At 34.7% G+C, this 18833-nt stretch overlaps 1 protein-coding gene across 3 annotated transcripts in view; it reads right to left on the bottom strand.

Moving 5' to 3' along the window:
• Positions 1–1642: 1642 nt before the first annotated feature.
• LOC123545785 (uncharacterized) overlaps positions 1643–18833 on the bottom strand; it is a 42810-nt gene continuing 25619 nt past the window's right edge. For all 3 annotated transcript variants that reach the window (XM_053524651.1, XM_053524650.1, XM_045332101.2), the window contains 2 exons: positions 6049–6205; positions 1643–3880 (listed from right to left, as the gene is read on the bottom strand). In XM_053524651.1, the coding sequence (XP_053380626.1) occupies positions 3585–3880; positions 6049–6205 (453 nt within the window). In that variant the 3' untranslated portion in view covers positions 1643–3584. The remainder of the gene's footprint in view (positions 3881–6048; positions 6206–18833) is intronic.

Below are 18833 nucleotides of genomic sequence, written 5' to 3'. Positions count from 1 at the left end.
AGCAAATACATTTTACTTTTTACCTGTAAAATGTAAATATAGGTATTAGAGTCATAAGAGGCATTTCTATTAAAGTAACTCTGCTAACTTGTTATCTTGACTTTTCGAAGAAAAAGTAGAGCTATTGTACTCGCCCCGGCGTCGGCGTCGGCGTCGCCGTTGGTTAAAGTTTTTTGATAAAGTCAAATATCTCTGTTACTGTCAAAGCTATTGTCTTGAAACTTAAAATAGTTATTTACTATCAAAGTCTACACCAGGAGAAACAATCCCCTTATCTCTGATTGAATTTTGACAGAATTATGCCTTTTTTTAACTTAGAATTTTTGGTTAAAATTTTTGATAAAGTCAAATATCTCTGTTAAGATCAAAGCTATTGACTTGAAAACTTAAAATACTTGTTGACCATCAAAGTCTACACCAGGAGAAACAAACACCATAACTCTGATTTGAATCTCGACAGAATTATGTCCCTTTTTAACTTAGAATTTTTGTGTTAAATTTTTTGATAAAGTCAAATATCTATGTTACTGTTAAAGTTTTTGACTTGAAATTCAAAATAGTTATTTACTATCAAAATCTACACCAGGAGACACAATTCACATAACTCTGATTTGAATTTTGACAGAATTATGCCCCTTTTTAACTTAGAATTTTTGGTTAAAGTTTTTGATAAAGTCAAATATCTCTGTTACTATCAAAGCTTTTGACTTGAAACTTAAAATACTTGTTTACCATCAAAGTATACACCAGGAGAAATGATCCCCATAACTCTGATTTGAATTTTTGACAGAATTATGTCCCTTCTTACCTTAGATTTTTTTGTTAAATTTTTTGATAAAGTCAAATATCTCTGTTACTATTAAAGCTTTTGACTTGAAACTCAAAATAGTTATTTATTATCAAAGTCTACACCAGGGGACACAATTCTCATAACTCTGATCTGAATTTTGACAGAGTTATGTCCCTTTTTAATTTGGATTTTTTTTTACTGGCAAAGCTCTAATTCAGAGTAACGCACTGAGAAAAGTCAAGCGCGCTGTCTTACGGACATCTCTTGACCATTCATCCGTCCACACACTTAGACACACATGCAGGCATTCATTCATCCACTCATGCACCCATCAATCTGCTGTTTCACTCACTCACTCACCCACCCACTCTCACTCACCCTCTCATTTGTCCACTTATCCGTACTTGTTACTGTAGTTGACAGGAAGCGCCTCTTATGACCTTATACAACATACTAATTGTTGTATTTGTATAATATATATGTAATAATCTCATATGAGTAATTATCTATAGTCTCCTGTAACTCTTAGAGAGTGGCCATTTACATTGTGTGATTTTTACTGTTTATATGTTTTTACTATATGTAAATGGATGAGACTGAAATAAAATAAATATAATATTATAATAATATTGCAGATTTTAACACTTTTAAGATTTTCTTTTATATAAACAAAAAAGGATTTTACCGTGTATTGTCTTGTCGATTAAAACCCATCTCGCAAAATGACCTACTTTTGGCTATTCCGCCTAAAAAGACCCTCCCAAGTGTAATTCGAACGTGTTAGAATGGAAATATATTTTAGTTTTGTGCGCTTTGTTGGCAAATAAAACACGTTGTTTTTTCGTGTTTGTTTGTTTGTTTGTTTTTATTTTCGTTCAGATGCGTCGTAATTAACAACTCATGATTACCAAATATACAGTGCTTGAATTTCTTCTTTATTTAACAGGCAACCAAGTCGAGCCATGTTAGAATAAATAATAAACGATTATGCCAGATTCTGTTAACATGCATGTATAAAAAATACAATATTAAAGTGTTTTAATTAAATATATGGATTGGAACTCGAACTCTGTTGTACAACTATTTTCTAAATGAAACCATTTGAACGTCCATGACAAAAATATACATAACAATGAAAGTTCAAGCAGAGTGAACTAAACTCTACTTTTGTGTATTATAATTATTATTATTATCATTATACCAGATTTATATAGCGACCTTTTCATGATAAACACGTTCAAAGGTGCTTTACATATAGCAAATGCAGCCACACAGGGCGCGAAATTCATCCTCTACTAGTACAGACACAGAGCGACGTGACCAGAGGGACAGAGTGAGCATGATAAAGCCCACAGAACAGACAGAGAGAACAGAGAGACAGTCTGGTTCTTTAACGTGCCCGGTGTATAGCACCGATACACGCAAAGCCGTCTTTCCTGGGAAGAACCAGTATAAGCCTCTTAGTCAGATGGGAGACACTCAAGAGCATCTCAGAAATTTCCAGTTCCTGGACCCAAACATCCACATGATTTTAGAAATTCAGATTTTACAATTGTTTGTTTCAACAAAATGTCTGTGTTAAATGAAAGGTACGTAAAAATGTAACATTTGAGATGCTTGACGAAGTTTAAATACAACTGCTTTAAAAACAATCAACTATTTTATTGACCATATTTTAGTACTTTCATATTCAGTATCTTGCTTTTACACATTAAAGTAACTGCACTTAAATATTTTTTGGTTTCATTTTGTAGTACAAAAATGTACATGTATTTTGTGGGGCATAATCTGGTCTTTTTCTTTGTTCAAAATACATATAAACATTGGTTCGTAGAAAACATATTTGTACATTTTTCTCAATTAATTACATTAGATGGTTTGAGAATAAAATAAAATGTCAAACTATATGTCAGGTTGTTAACATATTTCTGTTTAAAGCATATAACCCATATCGATAATAATTTAGTTTAATTGAACAGCATTTATTGACGTAATTGTTTGATAGAAGATTGAGTAGGAAGCCGTAATCTTTTTTTTTTTAGAAACTTTTCCCCTGTACATGATCATGTCGTACCAATTAATGGACGACCCTTATGCATTAGTATTATTACTTTTTTGTAACTTAATAATAATTAAATAGTCGAATTAGCTTATGTATCAGCATCTACCTGGTATCAGTGAACGTGTCTGTAACCATTCTATCCAATATGGCACCGGTCCCGACAACTGACGTTTGAGTTCCGACGAGAAATCTAACTATCATTATTGTTGCCGTTGATCCTAACCCATCCTGGTTTGCTGTACAAAACTAAAACTATCAAAACGTCTGATGTAGTGTAATAAATTACTTAATTGCTAACCCGTTTATAGTCAAAACTATTTAAACTGTAATGACTACTGACAGCCCAAACACTATCTAAGCGCGTAATGTAACGTGAATCCTACTCAAAGATGTAGTTTGCTCATTTTTTACTTCATATTTCGCTAAGATATTTCATCATTATACATGGTGTTAAGTCCAATATATTATATTTGTCTGAACGTAAAATGTTATTTTATGTAAGCTATTGCACACTACAGCAACACAAACATTTTCATTTAAGTTTACCTAGATCTTATATAGTTACGGGTAATAATTATTGTTATTAAAATATGTAAAATATGAAATCTGGGCACAATAAACCTATTTCATAAACTGTGTTATCATCACTGTCATTGGTACAGAACAATAGAAATACATTCAGAATCAAATAATCATTTCACTGACAATCGCTCCCTTTGCTATAACTGGTTTTCAGTCAAATTGTTTGCATGTTCGTAAATACACTGGTGAATTCCATGTTCCATGCCTTTCAGAAAAATAGTGTGTATCGGATACAGCAAAAGCCAAGCAAGTTTTCCTAAAGTTGTGATACATCACTGCTTTACACTGCATGTCCTGTAGGTTGATGCACGCTTGTTTACACTCTCTCAGTGACATTCTTCGACCTCTGCTAATAACATACTTGTCTTTACTTCCTATGGCACTCCATTTTGGCCACCACTTATGACCACTATCAAACGAATCGATGCATTTTTGTTCATCAAGCCCTAAAGTATACATGTAAGGAATTTCAGATTGTATAATCCATCGAAAAATCTCAATTGTTAATGAAAAGATGAACACTATTTAAAGTAATCAGATACATGTATCTGTGATTTCTTTATAATAGATTCAATGTATACAAATACACAAGTGTTATAGAAAAAAAGAGTTTTTAAATAATGTTAAACTTTTCAGTGAAACTGACAATATAATACATAGTAATATCAGCCACACGACAAACAAGAAATCGAAACACATGTTCCCCCGCTTATGGACATATTTCACAAATCATATTGCCAGCCAACACAACATCTTCAAAGGAAAGGGGCAAATTATTAATTATTGGGTTTATTAGTGACCCTCCGCGGAAATATGTGGAGTCAATATGATGAAGGGGTGGGGATGGGCAAGGAGTTATCCGAGTCCCTATATCTTTTTATACTGACCCCACATATTTCCTTGGAAGGTGACTGACAAATCTTATAATTGATTTGTTTTACCTACCACTTATTGTTAGTCTAGTACGATATGGAAATCTAATGACCCTCCACTTGAAATGTAGGGTGTCACCACGTGACCACCTTTTAACCAATGAAAGTGCTAGAATCACCGCACGTCGTAACTATGGACCATATACATTTGTAACTATGGATCAATACATTTGTAATTCATGAAGATGTATGTATTTTGAAAATGTGTGTGAATCAATAACTAGAGAATGCTTCTGTATTGTTTAAAAAATAATGTGATTTTATTTTTAAATTTGCAAGAAAAAAAGTATGATAAAATATTTATCATATTAGTAAATGAAATACAATACATTTATATTGTACTAATGAAACTTGCTTTAAATTACACACCAGTGAAAGTCAATACCAGTGTTGGTCAATGCAGAACTCTACAGTATATAAGCCTAATATTATATTGCAATAATTCATGCTATATTTTCCTATATATACAATAAAGTTATAGGTTGTTGATAACAGCTTTTATATTTTTCAATATCACTCATCTCACTTTAAACAGAATTTCATTTTTTTTTTAAATTAGTTGGAAGACTGATGAAAAAGCATGTATTGATTGTATTTTGTCATCTCAAAGGGGCTTTACTTCATGTACCAACAAAAAGAATGTTGGGTGTCTTTGACCTTGACCTTTGAGGGACATGGGTCTTGCACGCGACACGTTGTCTCATTATGCGGAACACTTGTGCCAAGTGACTTTGAAATCTCTGATGAATGGTAGAGTTATGGACAGGACATGAACCTGATGTTCTTAACTGTGACAATGCCCTATAAGCTAGGGGACTTGTGCTTGTGCAGGACATGTCGTCTCATTATGTGCAAGTTAAGTTTAAAAATCCCTTTATAGTTGGCAGCGTTATGGACCAGACACGAAGTGTGACGGACGGACGGACGCTGCCCATTTCTATGACCTCCTTCGAAAACAGCGAAGGACAACTAACTGTACAGTAGCGTATCATGACCTCATAAAGTATATATTATATTTTTCTAAAGCGACCGAAATATGGGCACGGTTTAAGAGTCAAATTGACTGTTGTCGGACTAATATATCAGCATATTCGACATGTAAAAGAGAAAATGTGGAAACTCTACTGTGATCTGCTGACCAGGTTCAATAGTTACTTTGCTGTTGTCACATGGTACCCACTATGCCTTGCCAAAATGTTCAAAATTGGCTGGTCAGATCGTCTTATTCCCTAATAAGATCAGTTCGATTTGATTTCCATTGCTCGCTGGGTTCTAGTAAGACAGTCCTTTACTGCAGCGAATTCCACTTGGATATCAATAGAATTCTCTCTGCGGTGATCTCTGAAATAAGACCGCGGACCGCCTGGCTGTCTCGTGAGTGAGCAAAGTTCACAACATTCTAAGTAACTGGTGGGTTATCGCGATCTGCGCATTTTCTGTGCAACTGATTATTGTTTACAAAAGAAACTTCCGAAATTCGTTTACCATAATGTTTTTACATTTCTTTCTCAAAAGTGTAAAGTCAAGAACGCTGTCATGATACATCGAACATTTACTTCGTTCTTGTGATGTGTAATTACCAAAAAGTATTTCTCAAGCAGTCAATATCATACATTTAGATATTTATTGAAATATATTTAAAGAAGCATCCTGAGGTATGAAACACAATACATTACTCGAACCTTGTCTAGGCAAAAGAACATCTCTTTCCACCTCCACCCAGTCATTATGCCTAAATACGTAATATTCTTCCATGTTCTCTACATATATTGAAACGTATTCAAGGTACCAATCAGGACTCATGCCACTGCCGTCATGCCCTATCACAACGCTGGTAATCTGAAAATAATCATTAACACATAACTTGACCGCGAAATTTGAAATACCGACTCAAAGTTTTATAATACAGACTGAACAAAAAGCTCGTTACACTTATAAATCCTAGCGCACATACATATGTAATTTTTTTTAACTATGTTTGAGAGCAAGTGCTTTTTGTTTCGATAACACTGGTTCCCAGTAAAGATGTAGTAGAAAACAGTAAATAGTATAAAATACGTCCGATCACGCACATGTAAAGAAACATTTCCTGTTTCTTTGTTTGTATATTTTTCATGCATTGAGGCTGTCCATAATCGTGCAATGAGATGTTTTCTTGGGACAGGTAGATATACACCTAACGCAGCTGTAATAGGAGATATGGGTTGGAATCCACCTTTTGTGCTTCAAATAAAAAATGTTATATCTCAGTGGGCACGTTTTTCTCAAATGAATGCTGATAGAATAAATTTTAAGATTTTTGATTATTGTAAGCAGAAATCTGGTAGAAACTGTAAAAACTGGCAGTACAGAGTAATAAGTATTTTAAAGGAGTATAATTGTACCAGTTTTATTGATACTAGCACTCCATTATCGAAAAACTTTTGTATTGATAAATTAACAAAGTCATGTATAAGGAAGTTTAAACAGAGCTGGTCTGAGAATATAAATGCTGTACTGGGTAATAGCAGAATAGGACAGAACAAACTGAGAACATACAGGAATTTTAAAACTTCTTTTGATACAGAACCATATGTAAATACAATTTTACCAGTTAAGCATAGGTCGGCTCTCGCCAAGTTTAGATGTGGTGTAGCGCCAATTCGCCTGGAAACTGGCAGATATGAAAGGTTAATGTTAAATGATAGAGTATGTCTTCTGTGTTAATGAACATGTAGTGGAGGATGAAAAACATGTTTTGTTGTACTGTAGAGAATATCTCGATATAAGGAATGACTTGCTCAGCAAAGCTAGCTTAATAGATAGTCACTTTATAAATCTGTCTGAAAATGAAAAGTTGAATTTCGTTTTGTCCGATCATAGAATTATACGTCTGGCGGCAAAATCCTGTTTTCAAATTTTAAAACGTCGTAGGGAAAAGCTGTACTCCGTGTAGTGTTTTATTGTTTTTGTTTTTAAAACCTCTTTTATGAATATGGGAAGTGTTTTAAAACTGTAAATAATATTTTGTACTCTGGTTTTAAAACATAAAATTATTTTAGATGTTCAACATGCAAATGGAGTTAGGGGTTTTATTTTCAAATACATTGGGAAGTGATACAAATTTAGCATGGTTTTAACTACTAATAAGGTCAGTTTTTTTAGCTTGACTTTCCGGCGTCGGCGTGCGGTGTTGTAAAGTCAAATATTTCTGTTACTGTCTATTGTTTACATCGGGAGATGGTTAAAGTTTTCGATTAGGTCAAATGTGTCTGTTATCATTGAAGTTATTGACTTGAAAGTCAAATATTTCTGTTACTATTGACTTCAAACTTTAAATACTTTAATTATTATTAAATATTTACCAGGAGAATAACTCTGGTTTGAGTTTTGAAAGAGTTATGCCCCTTCTTATTTTAGACTTGTTGGTTTTGGCTTGAACTTTAAAACAGTTGTTTAATCTACACCTGGAGAGACAATCCCCACAGCTATGGTTTGAATTTTGATAGAGTTTTAGAAAGTTTATACTGGCAAAGCTCTTAGTTTAGGGTTAGGCACTGAGAAAAGTCGGGCGCACTGTTACTGTTACAAAGGCTACTGCTTTATTTAAGGCAGGTTTTAACGAACTATATGTGGTTGCATGATTAACATCATTTGCATGGTAAAGATAAATTTATAAAAATTTAAAATAGTTTTATTATGTATATAAATGGTTAATAGTCTCTTGTAATTCAATAACTGAATGGCAATGTACTGTATTTTATGCTTTTGCTTTTATTATGATGTGTTGAATGTGTACATTGATGAGACTATAATTAATAAATAAAATATATGTATATTATAAAAACGTGAATGGCCAAACAAGGCTTTTGTTTGCGCATGTCTAAATCTACTCTTTTGAGAGACTTTAGGAACAGAACAGAACAGAACAGAACACATAATTTATTTTGACTTGTACAACGTACATCATCAAACATACAATAATTTCAATATTTAACAATATATAGGTCTAATGCGATATTTGGTACAGTAGCATTTCAAATGATTTGAGGATGAACAGTATAATGAAGCAATAAAGAAAACATACAACATGATAATGTGATATTATAGTACATTATTCAAAATCGAAGTTCTGATATTCGTAGCATTTTTACAATACATTGCTAACTTGAATAGTGTATTCCTATTGTTACTTTGTATCAGTTCTAAAAACTTGAACATACTTGGTCTTGTATAGTAATACTTTTTGATATATTGTTTTCTTACATCTGTGTAACAAGAACATATAATGATAAAATGAAACTCATCTTCTATATCCCTTTCATTACAACATTGACAATAACGTTCATTTCTTTGTAATCTATTTCTGGCGTATCGTCCAGTATGTATTCTAAGACTATGTGCAGAAATTCTAAGTCTAGTTATATACAATCTCAAATTGTTTGGTAATAGATCCAACTAGTTTTCATAAGTAAAACTGAATTTAAAATTATTGTACAGCTCTAGCACAGCACTAGTTTCTTTAATTACATGCCAACCTTGAATAAAACAGTCAATAACACGTTGCCTAAATATATGCATAAAATGTTTACACTCAATTACATAAGGGTTATTCCAAATATCTACAAAACCATAATCACATAAAAGGTTCTTTAATTTTAAAACCCAATTATTTAACCCTTTATTACAATCACTTAATGATTTTTGATACACATAGCGGAGAATAATATTATCAGTGTTTAATATCTTAAACCAATATTTAACAATACGTAAATAACGTGAAATATAAAGTGGATATCTTCCTAACTCTCCATAAACACCTGTAGAACTGGTTGTTAATCTTACATTTAAAATCGTTTTACAAAACTTTAAATGTATCCTTTCAATTTCTTTTGACTTTGTAAACCCCCAAACTTCCGAACCATAAGATAAAATTGAACCAACAAAAGCATCAAAAAGCTGACATAATAGTTTTGGCTTAAGCCTATATTTCCTTCAGTTAACCATTAAAACATTTAATGCCTTAAGTGCTTTACCTGTGATATATTCTTGATTAAGTGCAAAATTGCCAGTGTAGTTAAATACAGTCCCTAATTAATTGAAATTATCTACTACCTCAATATTGTTACCGTTATAAGACCAAGATTCGTTTTGAAGTAAACCTCCTCTTTTTCTGAACACCATAATTTTTGTTTTCTCAGTATTGACTTCTAACCCCCAATCTCTACAATATTTGTGTAATTTATCTAAATGCATTTGAAGTTCCTGCGGCGTTTTACCTAGTATAACCATATCATCAGCAAATAACAACAAAAGTAAAATCATGTCCTCTATATCTATTCCAGAACTTGTATTTTCTTTTAAAAATAACTCTAGATCTTCAACAAATAAAGAAAACAGGACATGAGACATTATCTCCCCTTGTCTTAAGCCTACCGCGTATTCAAAATAATCGGAGTAATCATTACAAGATCGAAAACAAGACTTTACTTTTTGATACATATCCTTGATAATTCTCAATAGTTTACCTTGTATACCAATTTTATACAATTTCATCCACAATGCATTTCTATATATAGTATCAAAACACTTTTTCAGGTCTATAAATGTGCAGTAAAGTCTTTTATTATTATTTAAATAATTTTGTACAGTATTTAACAATATGAATAAAGCATCAACAGTAGATTTACCTTTCCTGAAGCCAAACTGAGCATCAGATAAAACATTATTATTTTCACAAAATGACACAATACGCTTATTTAAAACTGTGGTAAATAATTTTGAAAAACAACTAACTAAAGTGATTCCTCTGTAGTTAACATCATTCTTATCTCCCTTTTTATATAGGGGTACAAATACACCTTCCATCCATTTATCTGGGAAATAGCCGGAGTCTAGAATGGCATTAAATATATCACAAATATGTGAAGCTAAAATATCAACACTCTCAATAAAATACTCATTCATTATAAAAGCACTACCAACTGCCTTACCCCTCTTTAAATCCTTTACTGCCTCATGAACTTCTTGTATACTTATATGCCGATCTAGTTCATCAAATGAACAATCTAAATTATTAAAATCATGTGTATTACAAAAATTCTCTGCATTAGGATTTTTATCTTGTGACAGGCCATTGCCTAATTCAGAAAAGTATTTACGAAATTGTTCAAGAGTTATATTATTGAAAGATTTACTTTTCTTTTTGAAATATGACCAAAACTGCTTTGGTTTAGCATGGACTAACTTACCAATTTCATCTAATTTCTTTTGTTTCAAAACGTTTCTCCTTTTACGGCATATATTTTTATACACCTGTTTTAAATGACAAAACTGCTCTCTACTGTAACTAGTCTTTAATCGATTATATAACCTCAAGGCATCCAGATACTGTTTTCGTGCCTGCACGCATTCTTCATCAAACCATTCAGCATTTTTAACAACAGATTTATCAGAAAAACATACTTCAGGTTTATGGGTATAAGTCTTAGAAAATAATGGATCTGCAACATCCCATAAAATATTTGTAAAACTAGCCAACGTATTATTAACAGATTCTCTATTATTAGTATCAATAGTATTTGTTAACTGGTTAAAACAAGGTAATTTTGAGATAATACGTGAGCGAAAATCATCTTTATATTTCTCATTCCATTTATACCTGACCTCGTTTCTATTTTCTAAATTTAGTACATGATTACTACATCTCAATGTAAACAACACCCCCGCATGATCGCTATATTCATTGAATGAGTCAATCTTAAAATCACATAACAATTGAAAATCTCTTTCTTTTGTTAATAAAAGGTCTATAACCGATGCTCCTTTTGTATTGGCAAAAGTATACGTGCCACATGCATCATTAAATAATCGACCATTCACAATACGTAGATTAGTAGCTTTACAAAGATCAAGGACCTTGACCCCAAAATTATTACAATATTTATCCATCGAGGCCCGGTCTAAGGGGCTGTCTGGTATATAATCACAGTCGTCTGTTTCACTATTTAATAAATCACAATTGATATAATCATGTCTTATTCCAACACGACTATTCCAGTCACCAACCAAAAATAGCGGTCCTAAATGTTCGAAGTCCTGAATATCATTTTGAATTACATCAAACAGGTCGACTGAAGCTATGTTATATGCTGGTGAATCTTCACCCTATATGTATGTACCACAAATGTATATGTCAGAATCTAAATGAAAAAAGTTACGGTGTAATTTGAGTCAAATAATAGTGCCATAATGTGTTCTAATTAGGGTTCGTCGGAATTCTGATTCGCGTTGGCGATCACGTCATTAGACATTTTCATTGACGATGTGATAAATCAGCAATCCGCTAGTGTATCTATTCACATGTTTAATAAATATGACGTACGTATGGTTGGCATTGTCAAATCTAATGTATCTGACATTAGTTATTTTATAACAATATTTTAAACTTTTCCTTTCCTGAAAGTTTGGCACACGTCATCAATTTTCGCGTTATTTGTACATAATCTGAAAACGGACATTTCTTTTTGGTCTATTTCTACATCAACAATTTAAATTTAAATATAAATGCATATAGGATATTTTTCTTTAACAGTAAAATGAAAATATATTTTTAGTTTTTGGGGGTTTTTTTTATCAAGGAAAATAGACAAGTTATTAGCATTCGGCCAATTTACACTTGTACAAGATAAATATTGCTTAGAAACAACTGAATGCAAGAAGTACTTTCATACATAGCAAGTAAATTTAAACTGGATGTTTTGTTTAGACTTAAGCAGTTTACCTAACATTAATTTTTTATGTTGTTTCTGTTCGCATCTTGAAAGCTCTATTTACATATTTACAACATTTTTCCTTATAATCCCCAATAAGGAGTATATAGGACCTATATTTAAATTACGCCCATCTGTCCGTCCATCCATCCATCCATCCATCCGGCCGCAAGCAAACCTCTTCCTGTTTGTTTTGTTGGGTTTAACGTCGCACCGATACAATTATAGGTCATATGGGGACTTTCCAGCTTTGATGGTGGAAGAAGACCCCAGGTGCCCCTCCGTGCATTATTTCATGACGAGCAGGCACCTGGGTAGAACCACCGACCTTCCGTTAGCCAGCTTGATAGCTTCCTCGCATTTAGAATTCAACGCCCTGAGTGAGGTTCGATCCCATATCGGTGTGGTGCAAATGATTTGAAGTCAGCGACCTTAACAACTCGGTCGTGGAGGACCCAGCAGACCTCTGACACCGCTCAATGGATATTTAAAAAAATATAAATAAATAAACAGAAATATTCAAAATCGTAATACAACAAGATGCATGCACCATCCAAGTTAATGGGTCTAACCTGAAAGTAACACTTGAAGGTCAAAGGCAAAATAAATTTATTTCATGCGTACGGTCTATATATGTACTAAACTGTAGGAATGGTGTTCTTAAAACTAGCAACAGTTGTTGACCTCGTCGAGTCAAGGAAGGTCTAATGTAAAGGTCACGTATGGAAGCAAAATGTCAAATACATTTAATTCGTACCCACTCTTTATCTTCTGAATTGCTGGAAGGATTTTCATAAAACTAGCACAAGTTCTAAACCATATATCAAAAAGACATGAAGGACACTAGGTCCAAGGTCAAGGCTACACTTTGAGGTCAAACGTCAAATATTTTTGTTTCGTGTCCGATCCATATGTTCTAACCGATGAAAGTATTTTAATAAAACTACCGTCAATTGTTTCACTCAGCAAGGCAATGTGCAGTGCATGACCTATGTCTCTAGGCTTAGATTCACAGTCACACTGAGAGGCCAAAGGATAAATAGCTTTGGTCATTTTCGAATCATATCTTCTAAACTGCTGAAAGGATTACTGACCTCAGCAAGATGACATGCTGAGCACATGACACAGGATACTAGGTCCAAAGTCGAGGTTACACTTAGAGATTAAAGATCAAATGGCAATTCCATACCTTTTAAATCGCTGAGAAAATTTTCAATAAACTAACATAAATTGTTTAACTCATCATGACGACATGCAGGGTTGAATAAAAGGGCACCATAGGTTCGACCCCTTCTCTGCATCAAAGTGGCATCTAGATGTATTAGTTACCTTCAATGATAGATAAAGTGCATGCATGAAATGACTGCAGTGAACATATTGTAATGAAGTTTGTCTTTTCATTTTAAGTACTTTTCGAGGAAAGAATGTTATTTGTGTTAATAAATTTATCTAAAAAATCTCGCAAAGTCTGAAAGGAAAATCAGGAATTCAGCTTAACTAAGATGTTGATTTTTATGAATAGTATCTTGTAGAAATGATTATTCAGTTGATTCAAATCAATTGTAACGAATATGAGCTCGTTTTATAAAGTAATCTTATTTTTCGTGTGGCGTTATGTGAAGTCTATCTATAGCAAAGGAGGTTCCAGTGATCACAATATCGGTATCTATAGAGGTAGACAAGGTTGCCGCATACTTGCGATATGTTGTTTAAACGGCATTAGTGCGGTTCAGAGATCAGATTATCTTTTCTATACGTAGCATTTATGTTTCATTGTGTCTGAAAGGTAAAATCGACCGTAATTAAACTAAAACACTAACAGACCGTTGGCAACAGCTGGAGAGAGAAAATATAATTTTTAAGACTTAGCCTTACATTTCGAGAGAAAAAAATTCAAACAACCCCAAATCATACAAGTAAATGTTTCACACGAAAATTGAACAGCATATAAAACATGTATATCACTCTACACAACAACTGTCAGTTTACTGATATATACTTTGAATTCCGGAAAAGGGCTGCATAAAGGGGCCACACCTTCAGACAATTCAGCGCCTTTAAAACCTCAACATTTTCAAAGAACTGTTAACTTATCTTCGTTTCGATCGTTTGCAACAGTGTCCCAGTGCTAAAATTTCTCATAAATAACTAGGTTGAACGTAGTTTTCAGCAATTGTTGGTGGGTAATCTTTTTGAGAATATTTTAAGTATCCATCAGTCGGGACAGTACGGCAGCACGTGTAATGTTCTGGTGGATTGTTGGTAAAGATGTTGTTAGTTTATCAAAAATATTTCTGTGTTTTGAAGATATACTCCTAAACATTAAGAATTAGTTCATCCGCAAATCCCTGGGACTTTCAACTGTTAAATTAGCATACTCTCTAAATTGAGGGTTTTCTGAAACCAGTGTCAGACAGGACTGGTTGATACTTATGGACCAAGTTATTCGAAATTTTAACAGTCGGTTAATTTTTAGTATAATATTTTGACATTTAAGAAGGCTTGCAACAAATGTTTGTAAATAGGACTCCTAACACTGAAATGTCTTAACAGTTAGACCAGAACATCAGTCTGGTGTTTCCACCAAGAATGATATTTTAAATCAAAATTTAACTTGAAGTTAGTTTAACACACGTTCAAGTTTCGAACAATGAGCCCTGTTCAAGTAATTATTTAAGAACACTAAATCTAATTGTAGCATAATACCGCTTGTCGAAAAAACGTTACAATACGAATATGCTTTTTAGCCATATTCGAGTATAACGAACAGAAAGTAGGAACAGATTATACAATATTACCGGAAACAGTTTTTTTTCTAAATACGTGTCTGTCTTTCAATTCCTTCAATTCTGTTTTTTGATCATGAGTTTAACGTAGATGAGTTTAAGGTAGATCTGCACGTTTAAAATAAATATTGTTCTACAATTTAGTTTTATCAAGCTATATGTTTCAAAGCAGGAAATTCAGGCGCAAATAAAAAGACAGGACCGTGTGCTTGATTTTTTGTTAGACCGATTTGGAAATATTGGTCCTACGGTCCATTTTTACAAAGGTCTTTTATCTGGATATCATATTCGCTTACAGAAGCTTTTACACAATGTAGATTTTGATAAAACTTTTTATAATTGTAGATTTACCTGTCCAACTAGTGTCTGTGTGCTAAATATTTCACAATTTAGCAGTCATCAATTTGAGTCCTTCCACTGCTGTTTATTTCATGTTATTAATTTGAATTATTTTACATCAAAACCTACCTTTTTCTCAAAATTAATCTTAAGAAAGACAGCAGCTCTGACTGGTTAACATATTATGAATTGTCGGCAACATTTATGCTTCTCGCATAACGGACACCAGGCATTGTTCTAGGTTTTTCGGATGTGCAAAACTTCCTTAATACAAAAAGGTTAAATGTTGTCTTATTGCATTATTTCACAACAGATTTTGATACTTTTCATATCCAAAGATTGATTTAATTTTCAAAAATATTTCAACTATGAAGAGGCTTCGACAGTATCATGTCAGTTCTTGCCATACAGGTCACGTATATGCTGCTTTATTAAAGTGAAATAATTTCTCATAGATTTATATAAAATCAGTCGATATCCTTTCCGCGCCAGTTACGTAATAAAATGTTTTAGCGACTGATGGCATTGTTACGCTTCCATAGAATTATTACACGAAATTCACTTTGAAAATATTTCTGAAATATCTAGGTATGCAGCTCTCAAATACGGAAATATCTTACATCCGAGGCACATAATGACACGATCTGACGAAGTTTCAAAAATCTCCATATACGCTTCCTCCGTTACGGACACCTGTGGGATTTGTGTCTATTCTGAGTTCAGATATTTTTTCGTAGATGAAAAGCTGACTTGCCGTGCCGAAGCCAAGGTATTTTCAAATTGTTAGAAAGTGCTGAAAATTGGCTCCCCATTAGGTCAAAAAAAAAAAAAAAGAAGAGTCTACGCGCATACATTCAGACGGGTGATCCCTGACTGTAGACCAATGTGAATGCGAACTTCGTTTTCAAGTTTAGCCTGTTTACTTTCATGTTTTTTGCTTCCGGAATAAGCTGTTCAAATATTTTCCGTTTTGTCAAAAACATACATATGCCAGGCGAAATTACATAAAAATGTGCCCGTCGTCCTAAGGATATAAAACTGCGACAATAACTTTTACTTCTTAATGCATAGTTCATTTGCACTTTTATTGAGATCTTCTTCTTGTCGTTCGCATCTACACTGTCAGACCAATAGCCTCGATGAAACTTGTGGTTTGCCGAAGATCCTCAATGCCTCCATACAGTATCTGGTAGATTGAGGTATCTATCGGCCAAGTCGCAGCTCGCTCCTGGTCGTGCCTTTTACATCTCTGAAGTATATGCTCCGCAGTCTGATTTTCTTCACCACATGGACAAGTTGGCGATGATGTCAGTCTGCATTTCTTGTACATGTGAGCATTGAACTTGTTGTGCCCTGAGTGGAACCTGACCATCATCACTTGTTCAGACCGATCAGGAGATGAAATGCATCTTCCTCCATCCTTGGTCTCGTTAGTGCCTTTATAATGGTGACTTTCTCCTTGTAACTCACAGGTTCTGTTGGTTGTTCTGACTGAGCTCCTAGCTTAGCCAGTTTGTCTGCCTCTTCATTGCCTGCAAGTCCACAATGGGATGGAATCCACTGAAGTGCTACTTTGCAGGTTATACTCAGGCTCTGCATTCTCCTGGCTAGCTGCGGAGCTTTATTGTTGATCAGAGCTTCCATGACAAACAGAGCATCTGTGAAAAAGACGACTGAGGAGCTTTCTTCTGCCGAGTCTTCAACCATTGAGACGGCCTTCATGAGTGCTGCAGTCTCTGCCTTGTAGTTGCTGCAGTGTTTTCCTGTGACTGCATGTAGTGTTTCTCTCTTGCCAGATGGGTATTGAATGAAAATTCCTGCTCCTCCATCTTTGACGGCGCATGTGGCTGATCCGTCTGTATAGACATGTGTCCATAATTCCGGAGGATAGTCTTCATTGATCATAGCAAGTGTGAGGCTCTTCCTAATGTCTTCATCCTTTTCTTCCCGCGATAAAGACGAGGAACAGCAAGTCTCACAGTCACTGTGGACAGATCATTCGCTAGTGGGTTTATGATGTCTTCACTAGCTAGGGGAGTCGTTGGTATGCTCAGCTCAGTTTTGAACTCTCGTTTGAGTTTCTTTGCCTCATGTACGAAGCTGCTACGTTTGAGCCGATTCTTTGTGTAGCCATCTAGCTTGGCTTTCATGGGATGGTCTTGAAAAGACCTGAACTTCTCTGCTTGAAGCAGAACCTTTGCATGTCTTCTGTCTTGTAATGACTGTGTGCCTGTTAGCTTCTCCATGACGGAGATTGGTGTAGACTTTGTAGCACCTGTCATGATCCGCAGTGCTTGGTTCTGAACCTTGTCTAAAGCCTGTTGGTTAGTTTTGGCAGTAGTGGACCAGGTAGTTGAGCTATACTCTAAATGGGGTCTCATTGTTCCCCGATATACTGTCTTGAGTATTTGCTCATTTGCTCCCCACGTTGTTCCAGCAAGTTTGCGCATCATGGCAAGCTTTCTATGGGCCTTCCCTTCTGCTTGACTAATGTGGGACTTCCAGGTTAGCCGTTTGTCAAAGGTCTCTCCAAGGTATTTTGCCTCGTCTGCTTCAATCAGCGAAGTATTTCCCATCTTGATTTTACCCGCCTTCTGCTTTGATGACAGGGAGAATAGTGTGGTGGACGATTTCTCTGTATTGATCGATACACACCACTCTTCAGCCCAAGCTGAAAGCTTGTTGATGGCTTCTTGCATCCTGTATGCGGCTGTAGTGGCATGTTCTTCCTTACACCATAACACCAGATCGTCAGCGTAGAGAGCAGCCTTAACTCCTTTCGGTAGTTCAGACACCAGATCATTGATGAAAAGCAAGAAGAGTGTAGGGGATATGACTCCGCCTTGTGGGACACCATGACGCAACAGGAACTTCCTACTGCTGGCATGTTCTAAATTGACTCCTGTTGTGGAGGTATGATTTAATCCACCTCAGCATGTGACCTCCTACACCAGTTCTCATCAGCTTGACGAGGAGTCCATCAGTCCAGACTTTGTCAAACGCCCTCTGCAGGTCAATCCATGCTATAAGCACGACTTTCTGCTCTTGGAAAGCGTCCTCAGTGGAGCGAAATTGTCTGAAGCCAGCTTGTTGGGTTGCAAATAGGTTGTTAGTCTCCATGTACCACTTCAAGCGTACATTCACAATCCTCTCCATGGTCTTTCCATCACATGTCTACTTATTGAGATAATTTCAATGTTCACATATTCAAACTACCAGGCTGCATCCTCTGTTGACTATACTTGGGCTGTGAGGAAGACTATCGAAGTTAAGGCTGTAAGTAAGCGAAAACAGGCTGTGATGTGTAGGGGGCAGTCCAACTTTACATAAGTTCACCGACCAAATTATAATGATACTAAACAAGGTGGTAAAATTAAAAGTATCTAAAAGATGGCATCCAGAATGTCTTGGTTAAGTTTCACAGGGTCAGGTGTAACAATAATGATCCTGGGATGTGTTGCATATACCTGTGTTGAATCTTAGCAATTGTGGACAGGAATATGATATAACAAGTTAAAGCATAGCAAAAGTTCCTTCTAGGGCACATCTATATAAATATATAATGATCATCTTGTAAAATTTTGGTTGCAA

Source organism: Mercenaria mercenaria, chromosome 15, assembly GCF_021730395.1.
Source record: "Mercenaria mercenaria strain notata chromosome 15, MADL_Memer_1, whole genome shotgun sequence".
Taxonomy (NCBI): domain Eukaryota; kingdom Metazoa; phylum Mollusca; class Bivalvia; order Venerida; family Veneridae; genus Mercenaria; species Mercenaria mercenaria.
This window is presented reverse-complemented; position numbering and strand designations above follow the sequence as displayed.